Here is a 21,361-nt window from a genome sequence, read left to right on the forward strand (position 1 = left end):
CTTGTGGACTTTGTTTTGGGGGTTCTTTGTGTTTTTCCTTGTTTTGTGTATGTATACATGTTTTCAGTCATTTTCTGATTATGTTGTAGGTTATATCATGTCATGTTTTACTTCCTACTTTTGTCTGTTGTCACACCTGCCCTCTATCAGTTTGGTTAGTCCTTCCCTTTTCCGAGAGTTTTCCCTACACACCTGTTCTGTATCAGTCATGTTTGCTCCACCTTAGTTACCCACCACACCCTCACTGTCAGCCAATCCTGCTGTTTCCCTCCTTTTTCCTGTGCAAGTCTACTCCAGCTGTGTGTTGTTCTTGTGATTTGTTCTCTGTGTGTTTTTTTCTTTGTCAGTTCGTCTGTGCTTCTCTAGTGAGTAGTGTTTTCTTTCTTTAGTGTTTTCTCTGTTTGTCCCCTGGAGTTTTGAGGTCTGTGTTATCTGTTTTGATCATTCCAGCCTTTTGTGCTCGAGTTTAGTTTTCTCCAAGTGTTTTGTGTTACTGGAATTTGGATGTACTTGTTAGACAGCTGCCTTGGTGGTCATAAGCCCTTTTCTGATTAAACCTCTAAACTCTCCCTGCTGTCTTATACATTGCTTCTGCATTTGGGTCTTGCACTGTGTAGAGTGAGACTGTGACACTAAGATTGTTTAAACAAAAAAAAAAAAACCCACATTGTTTATCTAAAATCTAGCTCACTTTGCCTGGACAGTTAACAACCAATTATAATATTACAAACTTCGTGTGAGCAAAAAACAATATTCAATACATGGATTAATAGAAAACAAATCTTATCATCAACCAAATATTTACTTTAATCCACCATGTTTCTGCATGATATGATATCAATTCGGCAAGTTGTGTACCAAATATTTTGAAAACTTTTCACGTTGTTTGACTTGAGGGAATCTTCATCTGAATTTTTCCAGTCGGGAGCTAATTTGTGTGATTATTCCAACAACACATGAATGTAGGGTGAGTCCTGAAACACAAAAACAAGTTCACTTCCATTTCCCTTGTCTCAAAGTCAGTTGGTATTTAAATGCCTGAAATAAGGTCTTTTTGGTTAAAATAAGCTTAAGAGATTTTCATGTTTTGTTCAACATGATTAAATATGTCAGTAAGCTAACACACTTGTGAATTTTTTAAGCTTTTAGGTGAAAAAAGGCAGTTGCTCACAAGCAGCTAAATAAGGTTGCTGGGGACATTTGGTTAAACGTCACGCCAAACATGCAAACTCATTCAGGTCCTCCTTTAGAGCCTTGTTGTTCTACTTGAAAATTTGTTGGAGGCTGTTTTCCAATCTGAGTTTTAAATTGGAAGTGTTGGAGTCATGCACCGGTGGTAAAGGCCTTGTTTGTTCTTCAAGCTTTTCTGGCAATTACGCCTCCACATTGGTGATCTTACACTGTGGGGGGCCCCAGGCAAGGATGGTCATCGAAGCCCCAAAGTAACTTAAAGGGGGCCCACTTAAGAGAGCTTTTGGGCAACAGTGGTGGACTGTATAATGACTTATGCAAGTTTTAAGGAAGTTTAATACTGACATTGTAAAATGTGCCAATGTCCCAGAGTCAGTGGCCATAAAGGGCCCCACTTTTAATTTTTTTTTTCTCTCTCCTGACAGTGGGCTTCTGCATCTGTGCTTAAAAAAAGAAATTGTGTACATTTGTGAAGAAATTAGTAAGTATCATAAAATTTTGTTAACCATTATTACCATTATTTTCTGTAGTAATTCAAAATCCAATGGGAAAATCCCAGAGGCTTTTTATTGACTTAACCAGGGGGATTCTAGCCTCCAGGTTGGAATAGAGAAAATGCGTCCCTGCAGTACTGTGTCATTGGTGATACCTAACTTTTTTTTGAGTACCACCATGAAGACATTTACTGTTTTGAGTAAAAGTTTCAACAATATTGAATTGACTGTCATAAAATTTGGTACACAAATTTATTTTCCTTACAGTATTAATGATTATTTTGGTGAATCTTTGATTTTTTCCCCTACAGCATCACCATCAGGTCAAAACTGTGCTCGGCACATTGGTTACTTTAAAAATTGACATTTACCCTGAAAAGATTTAGTTCTTATTGACAAATGTTTGCAACCTAAAACTTAAATGTTGAACATCAAAGGTGCTAAACGTCAACGTGTTAGCTCTGTAATCATGTTAGCACACTGACCCCACAGAGAGCTGCCTGGCTGTAGACTGTTGAGTTTTGTTTTACTGGAGTGTGTTCAGATAATCCATTACTTTTGGACAGGAAAGCACTGTGTTGTTTAGAGATTGTTTCTATCGCGTCAGGTTGGTAGCCCAGCAGATGAAACTCAATCAAACCCCTTTATTTTGGCTTTATCTTTCTGAGCCTTCCTCCTCACTTCATATTGTATTCCACATAGCCAGCAATAGTTTCATCCTGTTTGCCTCACAAGGCAATTTTCTCATCTCTGCTGTGTCTGTGAGCAGAATATTTTTAGGGAGCAGGATGGCCCACCAGGTAAGCGGGACAGAAAAGACTGTTTGCCAGAATGACTAAAAAAAAAACAACAGAAACCCTGCTGTCAAAATATTCATTCAGCTTTATTCTGGTACATTAGTGTTTGATTTTAATCTGATACTGAAGTTCAAACACGGGAATTTGCACGATTCCTCTCTCTGTAGGTTTTACCTTCCGTAGAAACTTGATTAATTTAGGGCCATAGCCAAGATTTTATAACACTTTTAATAAGGCCAGAAAGCCCCTATGTAGAAGACATGGAAATTCATCAACATTTTTTGTTTTCTGGATATTTGTCTATGTTTAAAGGTCTAGTAGGATTTAATGGTACTTAGTGGCTGACTTTGCAGATTGCATCTAACTTCAAATTCCCCCATGTGCCAGGTGTGCAGGAGAACTACAGTGGCTGATACAAAAACACAAATGATTCTTTCTAGAACCTTGTGTTTAGTTTGTCCACTCTGGGACACCGTAGAAGCATGACGGTACAACACGGCGGGTGCTGAGGAAGAGGACCTGCTGCACATAAAGATATGGACCACTCATTCTAAGGTAACAAAAACACAATTCCTTTTTTCGTTTGTTAATACACTAAATAAAACATTCCACTTCTGCCAATATATCCCCCTAAATCTTACATACTAGACCTTTAAGTAATTCATATTTCTTTTCTTTTTTGTCAATTTTTATTTATTTAAAATAGCTCCCATGTCTCAGTGTTTTTCATAAGGATAGTCCAAAAGCTAATTTTCTGTTACTTTTCTTTCCTCTGCCATTACTCCATTCTATTTGGAAAATGTATCAATGTGTAATTGTTGTATACATTCATTTATGTATTTATTTATTTATTTATTTTGCAATTTGCCCAGAGTGTCAAATTTCAGGACACTACATCAAAAAACATAATCTTCCTTTAAAAGGGTTCCTACAGGGTTCATGGTTTAAAATTCCACAACTTTCCATGACTTTTTTCTTTTTTTTTGTCCAACTTGCCTGGCATTTTTCAAAAATACCAGACTCAGACTCTATTTAAACATAATTTCAGTGAGCTGGCATACATGGAGGGAGAGAAGGATGTGATGACAAACAAAAATGTCACACATTGATGAATATTAGAGGAATGTCATGGGGTCAGCTACAGAATATAAATTTGTTGTTATGTTACAGTACATGGAATTGTCCACGGAAGATAATTAACAGTTTCATCACACAAAACAATTTCGTGTTTTCTGTAAAACTTTCAATGATTTTTACTAAATCCATCACTTTTCCAGCCCTGGAAAATCTGATAGTGAAATGACTTTTCCAGGTTTTTCATGACTGTGGTAACTGTTTAGAAAACTAAACACTAAGTGTATCTTTAAATTTTAAAATGCGAACTTCAGCCGACAACCTCTGAGAAAAAAGAACAGAACCACCATGATCCACCATGTGAAAATTACACATTGTCACTGAAAACAAAACCGTTTAGCTCAAGGCCAGCTGACTGACGTGTCATGTGATCATTTGTGCTGCCGTTGTGTACCACTGCTCACCTAAATCCAGGGTTCAGCTCTTATCTGTTTGACAGCGGCAGCAGAGTTAACTGGGCCAGCGGTTCACCGCACATAGGGCACAATGACATCACCATCCGGAGACAATATTGACGTTGAAAACTTTATTTAAAGTGCAGACAGACATCAGCTAAGACACGCAAAGATAATGCCAATACCTGGCTCATATAATCTGTGCCCCATACAAAAAACATGCCAAATCCAGTGCTCCATTTGTTTTTAGTGTACAAAATAAAGTGAAAAAATTCCAGTTTCAGCTTCACCAGAGTGTGGATTTGCAGCTTTTCCTCTGTTTTATATTGTTGGGGGTTGGTTGGGCGACACAATTTGAAGATGTCCCCTTTGGCTTTTGGAAATTGTGAGTGACATTTTTCATTATTTTCTAGACCAAATGATTAAACTATTAACCAGGAAGTAATTAATTGGTTGGCACCCCTGTGACATTATGTAGGATCAAATTTTTTTCACAATATCAGGCACCGGGTGATGTTTTTCCTTCATCAAATTCTCCACTTAAGTAACATCTGCTATCATCTCTTTTATCAGCAACTTGCAGTCATTCAGCCTTTTCAGAGAATCTTCAGAGAATATTCAGTTTTTAAACAATGAAATCTAATAGTTTTCAGTGACTGCCGATTTTAGATCAGTAAATATAAACTTAAAGCTGTGGAGCTGTGCTGTGGATTTCTGCATGAGAGGTGTATAATGATGACTGTTGCTCTCTAGCAGTGTGTTGCCAAACTGCATGATCCAGGTTAATAGTCTCAGTTTGGGAAGATACCAACTGGGTGACTGCATGAGTCACAGTCCTCAACTCCATCAACAGCCTTCTTATCAGGGTCCAATAGTCCATGCAGGGAGTGCTGCAGCTGCTGTCGTGCGAGGTGACATATTTTGAACAGTTGACTCAGAGAGCAACGTTTTTAGATTTCGTCTGGGTTTAACGTTGAAAAATTGTGTGTTTAATGCAGTTTGTGCGTCAAAGAGAGTCCCCAGAAAACATTAGCCTTGTCACAGTGTAAAGTATTCCTCGACAGTCCCTGGCTGTTGTGTGGTCTAGTTTTTCTTCTTCTCGTTGTTGGTCTGTCCTTTGGGAACAGGTTTCATAAAATAAGCGGGGTTGATGCAGCAGCGCAGGGCCAGCAGAGCCGGCGCAGCAGCCAGTAGCACATTGAGGGTGATAACAGGCCACCATTTGTCTGCTGGGACTCTGTACGTGAAGGGAGTGCGGGAGTGCAGAGATGCTCCGATATGGCACCACTGGGTCTGTGAGATCAGCAGGAGGAAGTCAGCTTTATGCTTTATTATGTTTTTCCAAAGAATATTATTAACAGCAAAGACATTTACCTGAGCCATGGCCCCAGCAAAGAAGATGGTCCAGTCCATCATCCAGCTGCATCCAGGTGTATTAAGACCATATATGAGGACAGTCAGCAGTGGCAGAGCATAGAACAAATACACCAGCATCTGCAGGAATGATGCACACAAAGATCATTATCATTTTAGTCAAGAATATACACACTATTTGGTTTAATTTGGTGTATTTTTCTCCAAACTGACCATAACCCTGGGAAAGCCAACTGGGTCTTTGAGGTAGGGCTCGTACTGGTAAATGTAGGTGAAACAGGCATCTAGAGGACAGTCAAGCACCACCTGGAGCAGAGCAGGAGTTATAGTATCCACACTGCACATGTGACCTCATGTCTCAGTGGGTTCATTCAAAATCAGTAATGCTGGGCACATACAACAGTTTCCATGTAGTTTTACTCACAAAACCTCTGAAAACAGAGAAGGCCATAGCTCCAATTAACAGAAGAGACAGAAGCAGGTCAACAGGTCGAGATAGCAGACTTTTCTTCTGCTCTACTGAAATCTAGAAACACAGGGAAAATGTCAACAAATGTACGATACATTCAGCAGCAAATCAATATTTGATATTTCAAGATGTAGTGGAGTAATGGCCATGGTTCCCACAGTTATGGAAAACCTGGAAAAGTCATAGAATTTCAGAATTACATTTTCCAGGCTTAGAAAATTTGTGGAATTAGTGAAAATCATTAACAGTTTTGGAATAGTCATGGAATTTTGTTGCGTTTAATGTAATGTAAAATTACTTTCTGAAGCTGTCGACGTAATGTGTTTGTTTACCATCACGTATGTTTCGTCATTTTTAACCAACGTTCAGTCTCTCCCTTCATACCTGCCAAATAGCTGAAATTACACTTACAGGCAAGTAGGGCAAGAAAAAAAACAAGGTCCTTGAAAAGTCACAGAAAAGTTTTTTAACTTTGTCCATGAGAGTATGTGGGAACCCTGAATGGCGTCCTGACCAGACATTAAAGCCATGCACCACTGTTTACAAATACAAGCTAATCGTAATACCAGCCTTTACAAATTCATCATCAGTCAGGCTGTGATACAATAATACAAGTAAATAAGCACAAATTAATGGACCCTTTATGGCAGAGGTTCCCAACCTAGTGTTTGGGACGTTGCCAAGATTATTATCAGTGCGAGGAAACAAGAAAAAAACTAATTTATTTATACTTTTCTTTCATCTTTGTTTTTTTTCTCACTGCAAAGATTAAAGTTTCACCACTTCAGTCCTTTGACAATAGCTGAAATGAAATAATTTGATATTAAAAGGGTTGGATACCACTTTTCTAAGATAAACTGAATATTGTCAGTGTCTTAACTGCTGAGATTTACCTTGTCTGCTGTGATGACTGGCATCTCTCTGGGTCTGCTGAAGAGCAGCGAGGCTGCCCAGAAAGGCACCAAAAATAATGGGACATTCCTCCAAAAGGCTGGTCGAATGTTTGACCCGTATTTACCTGCACAAACGACGACATCAATAATGGAAAACAGACAACCAATACAGATGATGCGATGAATCCAGTGCAAACAGCCCTCACCAATGACCACTCCTGGGATGTGTACGATTTGATGGGCGATTGAGGAGCCGGCCCACAGCAGCCCCAGGCTACGATAGGACTTCCTGCATGGACAGAAAATCAACATGTCTCATCAGAGGACTCACTGAACACAAAGTAGATGGGTTTCTGATGGTGATGCTGCAGCATACCCTTTAAACATGCGGTGGATGATGATGAGGAAGAGGATCAAGTGAACGATGCCCTCCCAGTAAGACATCAGCACAGCGTAGGCGGTACTTAGATGAGGCTCACCCTGAAGACACATCACCACATGATCAGTTTTTTTCCCCATCTCTTCCATATTATTGCTGTCTGTGTCTTTGCACCATCATTGCAGCCAAGGGAATTATTGTAACAGAGACTTATGTATTCCTAAGTCTGAGGTTTTAGTTCACAGGAATTACTTTTACAAACATCTTCCTCGTTATTTGAAACTTTGATAACACTAGCTATGAACATCCTTCACTGTAACCATAAATATATACAACAGAAAATAAGGAAAAGCATAACAGGTCCCCTTTAACTATTGACATATAAGCATCTGAAATCTAAACCATCAAAGAAATTAAAGGTTCAGCTCAGTGTCGTTCCTCTTACCTTCTTTATATAAAAACCCATGAAGCCAGAGATTAGCCCATCCTGCTCCAAAGCATTGATCAGGCCCACCATGCAGGTGAAGGAAAACTCTGCAAATACTGTACAGACACATAGAGACACAATTAGAAAATAATGCCTTAATTTCACTGTTAAAAAGTGTGTTTGTCGGGATGTACCATAGAATAATGGGTCCACTTTATTCTTGTCTGGCACAGTGAGGAAGAGGAGGAGGAGAAGAAACCCCAGGACGATAATTTCCATTCCCAGGATAGGATAAGGTCTGAGGAATGAGGTGAGAGTTTGTACATCAGTTCACAAATTGTAGTTTGTAAAATCATCATAGGCATTTCTTCCATTTTTATAGATAGGTTTATAGGTTGTGAAAAAAAACACAGGCTGCATTTCAACAACTCCAAAACAAACTCCTCTACTCATTTCCTAAGTCCCCAACTATCATTTAAATTTCATATTGAAAGAGTTTTTATTGACTTTGGGGATTGTTTATTTGTTTGCTGATATTCAAATTCTCTGTTTTGTGTCACACTGGTCAAGATTTATACAAAATCAAAGGTCTTAGAAAGTTAAGAAACTATAGTTGAGCCATTACTGCAGCAGCATAAATGCAGCTCTATGGATTAATTAATCCACTGAAACAAGTAAATTGGCTTGATTTATTTCAAACACATGGGAAGAAGGCAGTAAACAACCAAAGAAATAATGACCCGATGCTACCTCAAAATTGTTATTTACAAAACGAAAAAAGGAAAGTTTAAAAAAAACAAAATGACCTTGTTGCAAAAATGCTTTTTGAATATAATAATTTTGTAACATAATTTTATCTATGTAGTCTGAATTATGATATTTAGAATATAGTTTTCCATTGTTCTTTTCTTTTTCTCATGACCTTTCCCCTCGCTTTTAAAAAATACATTTCTAAATCTACTAATTTCTTGCAATTTATGGAACATTTCTTGTCAAGTTGCTGTTGATTTTTTTTCTCATGTTTTTGAAAGAAATCAAACCATTCTGCTGAGGGTTTAAAGGTAGAAATACTTCTGAAAGGCGGTTGTAAGCAGCACAAAAAAGTGACGTCACTCCAGGTTTCAAAGGGTTAAACTGGAACCAACAGAGACTAAAGACTAAAGACTTTGCGTGATACTTGCATTTTTAAGGCCTCACACTGCAATTTACCTTTGAGAGTTAATACACGTTCCTTAGATTCACTCATCTTAAAGGCTTAAGTGAGGCTTGTTTTCTGTGTTGGTTTAAGAATCTCAACAGTGACTTTAAACGAGGTTACCTCGGGATAAACACGCCCTCGCTAAAACTCCCTCTCCCTCGGGCGGTGGGCCGCTTTATAAGCCTATTAATATAACCGTCCGATGCCTCCATATAGCGGGCCGAGATCACAGTGAAATTATCAAAGAGTGCGTGCACACTTACTCCTGAAGCGCGGGGATGTTGTTCATGGCAAACAAAACTCCAGGAGCGAGGAGAGAGGGGATCAACACGCTGACTTCCACCGGCGGCCTCATTGTAGAAAACTCAGTTTGACCTCTTAAAGCAAGAAATGTCCCTATAGAAATATGTCCCGCTAAACACGCTGGGCTGTGAAGCGAGGCATGTCAGAAGCCAATGTCCTCTGCGCTGTCTCCAAAGGAAAAAGGTTATTAGGAGTGTCACTCCTGTTGCCTTTTGATCTGTGATGAAACAGCTACAGTGCGTGTGCTGTCTGCTAGATCTCAAAGTTCAGCTAAGGGCAGGAGACGCGTCTAATGAGCGCAACTTTAAAGATGAGCGGTGCAAAGTGCTGAAAATGGACTTCTGGATCATGCGTAATGCGTAAAATGCGCACTAGTGACAACGAGCGCGATGGCATTTCTGGGTGCAACTGATTGCTGCTTAACTATCTGCTGTGTGATTCCACGTGTCTAGGAAACCATTTGAATCATGCAATTGGTCAATTACCTTTCAGTGTCTGCTTGTACAGACTGCCACCTGCTGGAGAAACATCCGTTATATTTAGCTTTATTTCCTGGATGGTTTTTTGAAAACACTGAATTCCACCTTTGTCATTTTCCTTTCTAATTTCAACAAATTTTCGAATTCTAGGTACATGCACTATAATGAAAAAGAAATCCAGGTCACACTGCACATTTTGAAGTGTTGTCTGGGCTCCTGTGGCCCCTGGGGTTCCATTAAAGAGCCATCTGTCCTGTTTTGTGTCAGATTAAGAACTCCTCCATCTGATGTCTCCAGTCTTGATTAGTTTCTGGATTATATCTGAGAGAGAGCATAAAGTTCAGAACAAAGATTATGTTTGTTTTTCAGTTACTGGGTTTTTTTATGTCATTGTTCTATTTCTTGACTAAAGGAAGGTATTCGTGTAGGTATTCAAAATGTCCCCCCATATATCTATTAATGGAATAACACAAATAATTGTTTTTAAATAGCTGAGTACACAATTAAAAGGGGAGATTATTAGCTTTTTTAAAGCTTCAAAGCATCCAAACTATTGGTTTTCAAATCTTTATTATTCTTTTTCCATGTCCATATGTTTTTTGGCACCTATCTACTTCCGCTTCTTTCAGCTATTTAAACCATTCAACTATCAAAACATTCAGCTCGTTCAGGACATTATGGCCATTACTTTTCTCATTTCAACTCTTTATACTTTCTAAAATATTCAGCTTTTTTCAACTTTTTTTGTCCCATTAAAATGAATGGATAAAATCTTCAAATCCTTTTCAAGCCGCTCCACTTTGAACTTTCAGCTAGAAACTTCATTTGAACTTTAAATGGGTCCCAAGACCTTGAACTCTTCAGCTATGATTCAGCTTTTAGACATCTTTTGTGGTTTTTGTAATTTTGCTGTCAAAGTTTTATGCTGTGTTCAGACGTTTTCTGAATTTATAATGGCGACGGAATGTTTTGTTGACTTTTTTGACTGTTATTTTGGAATTCTACACCATAAATATCTTCAAAATGCTGTACCATAAGTTTTATCAGCATCTGGAACGATGACTTTAATTGACCGCTTTTACCACATGCTATAGTATGGCTTTTTTAGACATGCTATAGTATGAGTTTTGTGTTGACTTTTTGGACCATTTTTTTGACATTCTACACTATAATATTCTTCTAAATGCTATACCAGAAATTTTATTGACATCTGGAACGATGACCTTATCAACCATTTTTTCCCACATGCTATAGTGTGGCATTTTGCGACTTACTATAGTTCATTTTTTTCAGTATATAGGTGGTAGACCATTCTGATAGGCATTTGTACCTATCAGAATGACCTAAGCTACCTATAAATGTTGACTTTTTGGACCGTTCTTTTGAAAATACTACACTATAAACTTCAAAATGCTGTACCATAAGTTTTACCAGCATCTGGAAGGATGACTTTTTTGAGCATTTTTTCCACATGCCATAGTATGGCATTTTGCAACATACTATTGTATGACTTTTTTCAACATTTTAAATTCTACACTCTAAACTCCTTCAAAATACTAGACTATGACTTATTTTGACATTTGGAACGATGAAGTTTTCGACCATTTTTTCCAAATGCAATAGTATGGCATTTGCAACATGCTATAGTATGACTTGACACTTCAAAGCATCCACACTGTTGTTATCCTTTTCTTTATTAGTGTAGATGCTTCAGCAGCCACACTGTTATCTTGTTTCTTTATCCTGCAACTTCCTATTTCAATTTTCTTATGTACATTTTTTGGCATTTAACTTCTTCTGCATACTTTCAGCTATTGACACCACTGAACTATCAAAAATATTCAGCTCTTTCAGGACATTCCTGCTATGAAGTTTCTCATTTCAACTATTTATACTTTTTATAATTTTCAGCTTTTTTTCAACTTTTTTGCTGCCTTTTAAACAAATGGAGAAAGTCTTCAACTCTTCTTCATCCCACTCCTTTTTTGAGCTTGATCACATTCTTAATTAGACATTTTGTGTGTGTGTTAGTCTTATTTTATATTTTGTCATTTGTATACCCCAGGAAGAGTAGCTGCTACTTTAGTAGCAGCTAATTGGGATCCGAATAAAATAAAAAGATATGTCCTGCCTTCTGGTAAAAAATACACCAAGAATATCAGGGACACTTTTATCGGTAGCCTGAAATATATTGTTAAAAACAAAAAATTAAACAAAATTTGCTATGCTACGACAAGGAACCTCACATCTGCGCGACCATCCGAAATAATCATCAGTAAATTGATACCTAATTTTAAATTACTTAACAAAATGCCATTATTATTGTTATTGTTATTGTTATTGTTATTGTTATTGTTATTGTTATTGTTATTGTTATTATTATTGGTGGTGGTGGTCTAGTATTACAGTATACAGCCAAACAGTGGAACCTGGAGGGGGTTAGATTTGGCTACAGCCAAAACAGCCTTGTCTTGAGCAGTTTCTTTCCAAAATACTGTCTCATACACTCTTATTTCTGCACATTGTAAAGAATGAACATGTGAATTACGCAACAACATCTCACAGATGAACATTTGTAAAGCAGGCCTTCATCTAATGCAACCTCATCTTCTGCAACAAAGCGGCTGAAGAGGATTATGCTGCTGCTGCTGCCACACGAATTTAGTGGCCAGTGGAAAGAGAGAGTGGAGAGGGGTGGGGAGTTCAGAGGGGAAGCACACAGAGAGGCGTTTAAAGCACAGACAATCCCTGGCCTGGACAGCAGACGAGCGGTGTTTTTCAAAGTGACACAGATTCTTTCAAAGAACCCGCCCAGTCTGCAGCAATGCTGCACCCTTTAATCATTGGCATCATGACCGTGAACACCTCTTTAACTGTTGTCTACTGGGCTTTCCTCCTGAGCGATGTTTACTTCAGCTGGCTGATGGAGCCAGAAGACAAACCCAAGAAGGTGGTCACCCCGGCCTGAGGGAGTCACAGTCAATATGGACTGAACGACTGACTTTAGGGGTTTTTTGCTTAGTACTAGAGAGCTAGAAAAGCTTGTAGTTTACTCAGTGGAGATTTTTCAATTGATCTGCTTCCTGTTTCATGTGAAGAAGACCTGGAAATTCTTTTTGTTAACTTGAAATTTTCACTTAACTGAATGGACACTGCAGTGGATGAGACGGAGACATTCTGACAGGTAATGCCCAGGCTTTATCTAAATATTTTGCGTAGAAAATGCATCAAATTGCTTGTTTTTATTGTTTGTGATCTGTCTTCTAGTTAGGGATGTGTGGTATTAGATTTTTTGCCTATATCTGATATAGCAATATATCACAACTCATTTGGCCAATAACCGATACCCATATCGATACCCACTTTTTTCCCCACATAATTTTAGTCTCTTCTGTTGTGGAATTAACATCATATTATGCATACTTGTATCTTGATGGCCAAACATCAAATGAAGAATAAAATATACGCTTCTCAGTGTGTATAATATTCATTCATTCATTCATATTGTGCAAAATCTGAAAAATACTTTAACTTAGGATTTGTGATATCAGCATGTTGGCCGGTTGTTCCAATATTTCATTTTAAAGTTTATATTTGTTGATATTGATGACGTGCCGATATTATCATGCATGTCTACTGTAGTGATATTTATGGCTGTGAAGCAGCTGCATTGTAGCATCAACAGGTACTTGAGCCGTTGTTAAATGAACCCGTCTTCTGTTTTGCCATCTGCTGACTCAGTTAAAAGGTGTTGCTGGTGACAATGGCATGTGTCACCCAAATCCTTTCATGGATTACTAAAGAACACCTTGACACTGACAGACTCAGCCTGTCTCTCCTGACAGCCTCATCCTGAGACACATTCACTGACCTCACACTGCTTTTTCATTACATCCATTCCTCTGTTTTGTCTTCTCTTCACCTGGCTCTTTCTTCAGCAAGATTTTCATTCAGCTTTTTCATCCTTTAATTTTTTTTTCTTTCTAATTCTTTCGGCTTCCACGCAACATGACAGAACACGTCTTCTACTTTGGTCTCCACCCGGTCTCTTGGTTCATCCTCATTGCGAATGTTGCCATCACCTTCATTGAATGGCAATTTCTCATTTCTCAGTTTTGCAAAGTTCCTGAGCAGCAAAAAGAAAATGAACCTAAAGAGTAGAGAAGCAGTCTTCCTGATTCCTGTCCTGATGCTTTACCGAGAAGATCTGAGTGGATAAAATCTTATTTTTGAATCACTGCCTAAATCACTGATGGTTGGTTTTTTTTAATACAGCACTATGGTAAGTCTATTTGTCTGCATGACTTTAACTTTCTACTGTGTGATTTTGGTTATTTCCAGAGCTGTCTGTGTACTACACATACCAGTTTGGAACTCCTTTCATTCACAAGTTGAAGATAAAAACTGAGGAGCTGTTCCAGGTCTTGATTTCAAGGTAAGCAATCATAAAACTTCACATAACATCTTCATTTCATCAACATTTGTTCTTTTTCATCTCTCTTTTTAGCAAATTTCATAAGTTACATTGGATGATGTACATTTTTTTACCTATGGGTATATTTATTGGTACATTTTGAGATATCACCATCTGCTCTGTTGTTAAGCAAGAAATGAGTCATGAAAATAAAGTGTCATATCAGTGAATTATGTGACAGGACATTTATGGAATATGAGAAATGGACCTGCTGCGCTTAAGATGAATTTAAACCATAGGGAAAAATCCATAAATCCAAGAGAAAGTGGGTTTACTTAATATATATAATATATGTATCACACACATTATATGTACTGTATATACTGTGTATGTATATCTATATATATATATATACACATAACATGGGCATGGAGGAGCATAAGCCTCTTTGCTGTATTACTGTCCACCTCTCCTCGCTCATATCTCTAATCCCTACAGATGGAAAGCTGATATTGCTCTGTGACAGACTCAATCCTATTAACTCTGTCTGTCCTATATTCACCTCTCACCCATCTCACACTTCTCGCTCCCCCGGAAATTTGACCGAGGGCCCCTCTCCAAAACACTAGAAGGAGGAATGTTGGGATTTAAGTCTAGACAAAAGATTAGGACAGTTGGCACACTTACGGTATCACATTTTTCTCGTCTGGTGAACTACATTTTCTGAGGCAGTGTCTTGTGACAGCGAGCTGTCACTCATGAGAGGCCGTGTTCTTATTTCTGAACCATCTTGACATTTCCATCTGTCATCAGTCTTGCCATTCTTCCCAGCTTCTGAAAATATAAAAATGTTTACGTAAGATCTTCTTTCTCTCCGTCCTCGTCTCTGATGAAGCCTTTATCAACCATTTTTCAAGTTTCCACAGCATTGTGACAGAGCTTGGATCTGCAACAAGACAATAAATCGTCCAAAGAAACAGCTCCAAAGCTTCACCACGTTACCTGAACGCACCATCATATAAAGACAGCACAAACCACCTCTGCCAAAGCGACTTTAACCATGAGCAAACAACCAGTTGTGTCCCTGAATGCCTCAGGAGGAGCTCTTCTGAACCTCACACAGCTAGTGTTTGAGCACCGGCAGCTCCTCCAGCTGTCCAGGAGGAAGCAGGAGGAAGCGTATTTCGTGGACTACATACCGCCGGCAAGAGATGCTATAACTCTGCCACGCAATGTAGTCTATGTCCTAGTCGGGGTGGTGCTGGTTATAGTGGCCACTTACGCCATAGTGGGACATCTGATCAAAGATCTTATGCATGACCTAGCAGGTAACCCCTGGCTGGTGTCGTCTCCTTCCCATCGCTCTCTCCTCTTTGGTGTCTTTGAGTCCTTTTTCCTCTCCGAACTCTTGGGCCCAAAGTGCACCAGTGTTTTGTCTTTACCTTTTTACCCCATTTGATTGACCGTGTTGTTCAGTGACTCTCCTTCATATTCACCCTTAGGTTTGTGTGCAGAGTTCAACCTTCCTGACAGTTTTCATGATTTACTATTAAATTAATACTCCACCTCTCCCATGAGTATTTGTATATCACTTACTCACCTTGTGCTATACTGAAACTATGTTTTTCTCGCATGCGTCCATGAAGAATCCAAAAACAGAGAACATTCTGGTTTTTAAACATCCATTTTCAAACTGTCATATATAATCCAAGTCTCATCATCAAACACATTTCTCTTTGTTATAGTTTTGCTGTTGTAAAACACGGATGACTCCAAATCATCAAGAATTTTCTCCGCCTTTGGATTCTTCGTTAACCTTTGGAGCCATGCAAGAAAAACAAAATTCAACATAACACGGGCTGAGTAACTGACAAGCAAAAAGTAATTTGGGGTGTGACATATTCTTTTAAGATGATTGCCAAGAACTGATTAAAATTTGAGTGGATGACCACTAAAGTCACTCTAAAAAAGGGCTATTTTCTCTTAAGCTAAGTGAAGTGAAGTTAAGTGAAGATATCTGGACTTTTTGCATTAAACACTGGATCCAGTATTTCACATGATGTAACTCAAAAGAAACTTTAATTTGATGACATCATTGCTGACATTATAAGGTTAACTTTAGGGTGCCCCTCCCAGAGCAACAGAAAATTTGTGGAGTGCCCCTTCAAAAGTCACACTTACAAGTCACAAAAAAATCATTTCACTCTCACATGTTGTTTTTCTCTCCTCTGTTTCTCCTCACAGACTGGATTCTTGGCCCCAAACCAGTGGAGAATGACTCAGAGGAATCAAGAGCAGAAATAGAGGAGGAGCGGTGGCTGAGCATTTGCAGTAAGCTGATGGAGAAAGATGGGCTGAAGATGGAGAAGGAAAAGGACGGCCCACTGCCCGGTTTCTACCGGGAGGACGGAGGCTGCCACTGCCCATCCACCCCTCCTCCTCCGAGAAGCACAATGGCACCATCTTGCAATGGAGAAAAAAGGATATCCACTCATAGTGTGACCTTCGCCTGCCCCGTGACCCCTTATGCCACATCCCTCTAAATTTTCACTTTGTCACAACAGTGGTTCAGATCAGTTTTTGACACATATCTCAGTTGTTGTCTCTTTGCTGTAGTGAAGTGTGAGCTAAAGTATTTTTCTGTTTTATATAAAACACATTGCTTAATATGTAAAGTTTGTACTCATTTTGCTAAGAAATGCTTTGATAACTTATTAAAGATATACTATGTTCACTAATACACTGCTGCACACACCTAGTGGCTCATAAGTGATCATGAAAAGTGATTACTTTTGTATGAGTCTTGTTTTTTTAGAAAAATCCTGCATAGAATGGTTTTAAAAATATATGTAGAAAAATCTTATATTGTCAGTCATTCCAGATACATTTTACTGTGTTATTGTCTACTGCCCAACAACATTTTTCTCATACTTAAGAAATGTAAATTATGTACCAAACAAACTTCAAAGCTGTAAAAATGTACATTTTATTTCAATAACTAACATTGAAACTCAAATATTGTTTATCATGAAAACACGTTCAAATAAAAATGCCAGATTTTATCTTGAAAAATGTCAAGAAAAATTGTAAAACTGTATATGAATTGCCTGTGCATTTTCCAGTCAATCTGTCCTGTTCTGGTGTTGGACTAAGCTTCTCTCCAGTAAACAACTGAATAATACACAAGTGCTGTCATGTCTTATCTGTGTCCTTTAATCCATCTTACCTTCCTCTAATACCTGGGTATGTCAGGGGCAGTGACCTTATTTGTCAATGCTGAGGATTACTGCACATTAGCCATATTAAATACTGTTTGATAATGATGTAAGCAGAAGAAGGTAGAGATAGATAGATAAATTGATAGAGACAGACAGACAGACAGACAGACAGATAGATAGATAGATAGATAGATAGATAGATAGATAATAGATAGATAGATAAATAGATAGATAGATAGATAATAGATAGATAGATAAATAGATAGATAGATAGATAATAGATAGATAGATAGATAGATAGATCTGCATGCTTTTCTATGCATCAGGTAAATTCTCTGCCTCATTAGGAAACTGCTCGCAGCATCGTTCCTCTGACCTTGAGTACCTCAAGCTGCTGAGGCTAATCTAGTTTCCATCTGCGTAGCACCACAGGCAGACAGATAGGGAGTTTGTACAAGGAAACCAAATAAAGAACTTGTCAGGGTGAGAGATATAGTTGTACTTTTAATTTAAGTCTTACTTGCTCAGTGCTGCCAGGAGTGTGACGACACGCGGTGAATTGGAGGACCGTCGCCTGCGTTTGTGCTGTATGTGGATGTTTTTATTCACATTCTGGATGCTAAACCTTTATTAAGTAAAATGCATGTTTATTGTTTTACACTGTGTGAAGCAATGAGGTTTCTCCACAAATACTGTGGATACATATTTCATTCTAAAGTTGGAGAGTGTGCTTCTGATCTTTTTGTGATTTGCATACAAAGTTCTAAGATGAAACCTTTGTGTCGCCTTCATTTCGATACAGCGATGACTCTGAGATATTAAGTGGATTCTCGGGCTGACAGCAGCTTTGAAGACAGACAGCAATGGAGGACAGCTTAAAAGTTCGTTTCAAAGAAGAAGATGGGACAGTGTTGTTTGAGAGCTACATACCCCCCTCTCGGGATGCTATCCATCTACCTACTTATGTCCTCTACCTGATCATGGCAATCTTTATCGTGCTGGGCGTTCTTTACGCCATCATCGGTCACCTCATCAAAGACCTCATCCATGACTTTGCAGGTTTGTTACTGGGATGTAGGTTCTTCTTGAAGGACCAGTGTGTAGGATATAGAGGGATATATTGGCAGAGATGGAATATAATATAATAAGTATGTTTTCTTTAGTGTATAATCACATACAACTAAAAATCATTGTTTTGCATTTCCTTAGAAAGAGCAGTTCTACATAGGGATCAGGTCCTCACTAACACTCCACAAGGTTTCTACATAAGCCTGTAATGAATAAACTAAACATAGAGAGGAACTTTGGAGTTTTTACCTTAAGGCTGTGGTGTCTTTTCATTATGCTAAAGTGTCTCCTCACTTTTGTCACTTGTGTCTTTTGCTTACGTCTTAGCTCCTTCCAACGAAGGTGTGAACCTATGTTTCCTCACTCTAAGCTCCTCTAGAATCAGTCTCTCTTCTCGTCTCCTCAAGGTGCTTTTTAGGGATTGGAAGTCCTCAGTAATGGTGGATAAGGAGCAAATTTCAGGTCATGGAGGGAGAAAGAACAAAAATAAGCATAAGTTAGCTTGATGGAAAGCTCACTTGGAAAGGCAGTAGTGATGCGCAGGTCAGAACTTTTTAAACTCAACCCAACCCGGCATGCTATGAGAGCCAATCTGACCCATCCGGCCTGTACACATGTGCGTTAATCAATGACCAGAACACAAACCACCAACCCATGAACCGGAGCTGAAAGTTTTGGGTAATGACCCACTTGGTGTTGGCTATATTGTATGTCATTTCCAGTAAATATCACAACTTAAAACATGTTTTCTGTTTTAAAAAGTACAAAGGACAGAAAGACAGCAAACACTTACTCATCTTTTTAAGTGACTATGTCTTAAGCCTATGATCTCAGATGCACAGCTGATAATCTATGCGGTTTGTTTACATGAGTGCACAGCTGATTGGTACAGTGGTTTACTTACATGATGTTGCAAAAGTGCATATTTGTCACAGTCGTCTTGGACAGATTTTTGCTTGCTGTACGAACACTTGTTAGGCCTACATATTTGAAGTGGGAAATTTGACTGGAGAGATATAAATATGTTGGACCTAACAGATTTTCCTGGTCAAAAGCTGAATCAGAAAGCCTGAGCGCAGCAGTAAACTGATGAATGTGTGAGAGAGACAGAGAGGAGATGGGAAGAGAAGGTGTAAACTGGATCATTGCACAATGTTTCTGTAAATTATAAGAATTTACTCAGAATGCTGCTTGGTAATTTTATGGCCCGCCCCACCCTAAACCTGTGATATTTTCTGTATTTTCTTTCTCACCCAAACCGCCTGACCCCCAAGACCCATGGGCTGTGCGTCCATCATGCATTACTAAAAGACAGATTTTAGGCTAGGGTACTCAGTCAGTTGCAATCTGCACCACTAAATGCCATTAAATCCTTGATACTGCTCCTTTACGTCAGAGGACACTGAAAGTGTCTGTTTCCACTATTTAATATGATCACTCACAGTTTTTTTCTCTGCTTCTCTTCTCTCTCCTTCTGTCTTCCAGACTGGGTGTTTGGGGAACAGCCTGAGGAAGTGGTGGTGAACTACTGTGAGGCCAAGGATAAGTTCATGGCAGACTGGTGCCCAGAAACCTCCCCCGAACTTGAGGCCATGGCCCGGGCCGAGGAGAACAAAGTGATTGACAGGGACTTTATGAAAGCCCCCGCCATCTGGATCATATCTGCAGAACCTCGGGGAAGCAAGTCAGGCCCCCGTGTGGTCTTTCAGAAGAGGACTTAGGAAAGAGAAGATGACATCTGATTATAGACTTGTTGTTGATGCAGATCTTGTGTATCTGCTGTGATTGTATGCAGACTGAAATGACTGAGAAGAGAAGTGAATGACTGTAGTGAAGCATTACTGTGAGAGGCTGAAAATGTGTTGCCACATTGTGGACACAGGAGGGTTTCTTTTACTCTGAATGCTTGAGTGCACAGTGGTGTTATGACGACATCTAGTGTCTTTAGAGGTCATTGCTGCAATAATTGCATCACACAGATAGTGTGTCAGCACAAGTTTGTTGGTGAGAAATAAATCTTTTGAAACTTTGAGCGACATCGCTTTTCTTATGCTGCAAGAAAACTGGCAATTAGTAAGAAGTGCTCCACAGATTGCAAGAAATTACTTAAAATCATATATATATATATATATATATATATATATATATATATATATAAGGTTCTCTCAACAATTCTGTTGAAATGACACACTAAAGACACCGACCCTTTTGCACGTGGTCAGTACAAGAGACCGCTTTTTAAGAGCCATTTTCTGGTATATGCATGGGTTTTGATTGCATATATGCCACTACAGGGGACTCAGTGCATCATACCACACACTGCCCCTTACTGGCCAGGTGACGGAATTGCATCACAAATTTATCAAACCCAAAATGGTGTCGGGTTGCAAGAAATGTGCAGCTCAGGAATATCTTGCCAATCCTTCGAAAAAAGGAGAACCTTGCGGGTAAATACAATTTGATAACATTAAGTAACATCTAAGCAGGAACACAGCCTTTAAAATTTCAAAGTACTGATTTTATGTTCGGAGGAAATCACGATTAATCGTCTGTCCACTAAACTGGACATCACGAATCGCTGGCAATGTTTTGATTACAATAAGTACTATCATTGCTACTTAGTTGCGCTGAAAAATACTTAATCTGCAGTGAGACTGATGAAACAACGGATATATGCTTTAAAATGTAACCAGTAGTTTTTGTAGCAAAACAATATTTTGACAATGTTTTTGAAAAATGGTGTTTATTTCATGTCATTTAGTTGGAGGGGGGGCATTAAACAGAATTAGAATAAGTTCAAACATGTGAATAAACTACTTTAACAGCATTAATAATATATTTTTATGCTTTGACATAATTATAATTGTTTGATCGGTTTCAGTTGAAAACGAATGCATGCTGTCCACCTGAGTGGACATGAAAAAGTCGTTGAAAAAAATGTAACTTTTTGTCATACTTACCTCATACAAGGGGGATAAAAAACACTTTAGAAAAAATCTTGACTGAGGCAGTCACAATTCATACATGAAAGGGTTAAAGGGGTCTGAAATCAGAGTTTTTTCATTGATGTTACACAGAATACATACTGCTGAGATTGAGAGGCATCATCACCATGAAAAACATCCTAA

At 38.7% G+C, this 21,361-nt stretch overlaps 3 protein-coding genes and 1 long non-coding RNA gene across 6 annotated transcripts; 3 read left to right on the top strand and 1 right to left on the bottom strand.

The window, feature by feature from the left end:
- The first annotated feature begins 238 nt into the window (after positions 1 to 238).
- Positions 239 to 7,863, top strand: LOC121950877 (uncharacterized). Its single transcript, XR_006106357.2, has 4 exons — positions 239 to 365; positions 1,617 to 1,672; positions 2,870 to 3,037; positions 7,787 to 7,863. It is a non-coding gene; the product is annotated as an uncharacterized LOC121950877 (long non-coding RNA).
- On the bottom strand, positions 4,128 to 9,463 carry tm6sf2a (transmembrane 6 superfamily member 2a). Its single transcript, XM_042496963.2, has 10 exons — positions 9,015 to 9,463; positions 7,748 to 7,851; positions 7,572 to 7,669; positions 7,124 to 7,227; positions 6,954 to 7,036; positions 6,748 to 6,872; positions 5,810 to 5,911; positions 5,599 to 5,691; positions 5,386 to 5,505; positions 4,128 to 5,304 (listed from the first exon to the last, which is right to left on the bottom strand). The coding sequence occupies exons 1-10, from the start codon at positions 9,104 to 9,106 to the stop codon at positions 5,095 to 5,097; spliced, it is 1,131 nt and encodes a 376-aa protein (XP_042352897.1). The 5' UTR covers positions 9,107 to 9,463; the 3' UTR covers positions 4,128 to 5,094.
- A 2,804-nt stretch (positions 9,464 to 12,267) lies between these two features.
- Positions 12,268 to 17,133, top strand: LOC148188083 (uncharacterized). 3 transcript variants are annotated; one of them, XR_015778163.1, is made up of 3 exons: positions 12,268 to 12,717; positions 13,875 to 13,968; positions 16,192 to 16,282. XR_015778163.1 is itself a non-coding variant. In XM_088085545.1 (2 exons), the coding sequence occupies exons 1-2, from the start codon at positions 15,008 to 15,010 to the stop codon at positions 16,488 to 16,490; spliced, it is 567 nt and encodes a 188-aa protein (XP_087941671.1). In that variant the 5' UTR covers positions 14,030 to 15,007; the 3' UTR covers positions 16,491 to 17,133. The 3 variants fall into 3 exon arrangements, 1 of the variants encoding a protein (XP_087941671.1); XR_015778164.1 differs by lacking the exon at positions 12,268 to 12,717 and adding an exon at positions 13,360 to 13,788; XM_088085545.1 differs by lacking the exons at positions 12,268 to 12,717; positions 13,875 to 13,968 and adding an exon at positions 14,030 to 15,275 and having other exon boundaries at positions 16,192 to 17,133.
- A 246-nt stretch (positions 17,134 to 17,379) lies between these two features.
- On the top strand, positions 17,380 to 20,265 carry LOC148188084 (uncharacterized). The gene is made up of 3 exons (XM_088085761.1): positions 17,380 to 17,752; positions 17,968 to 18,224; positions 19,719 to 20,265. The coding sequence occupies exons 2-3, from the start codon at positions 18,029 to 18,031 to the stop codon at positions 19,952 to 19,954; spliced, it is 432 nt and encodes a 143-aa protein (XP_087941887.1). The 5' UTR covers positions 17,380 to 17,752; positions 17,968 to 18,028; the 3' UTR covers positions 19,955 to 20,265.
- The last annotated feature ends 1,096 nt before the right edge of the window (positions 20,266 to 21,361 follow it).

Source organism: Plectropomus leopardus, chromosome 12 (assembly GCF_026936395.1).
Source record: "Plectropomus leopardus strain MGB_pleo_1.0 chromosome 12, ASM2693639v1, whole genome shotgun sequence".
NCBI lineage: Eukaryota > Metazoa > Chordata > Actinopteri > Perciformes > Serranidae > Plectropomus > Plectropomus leopardus.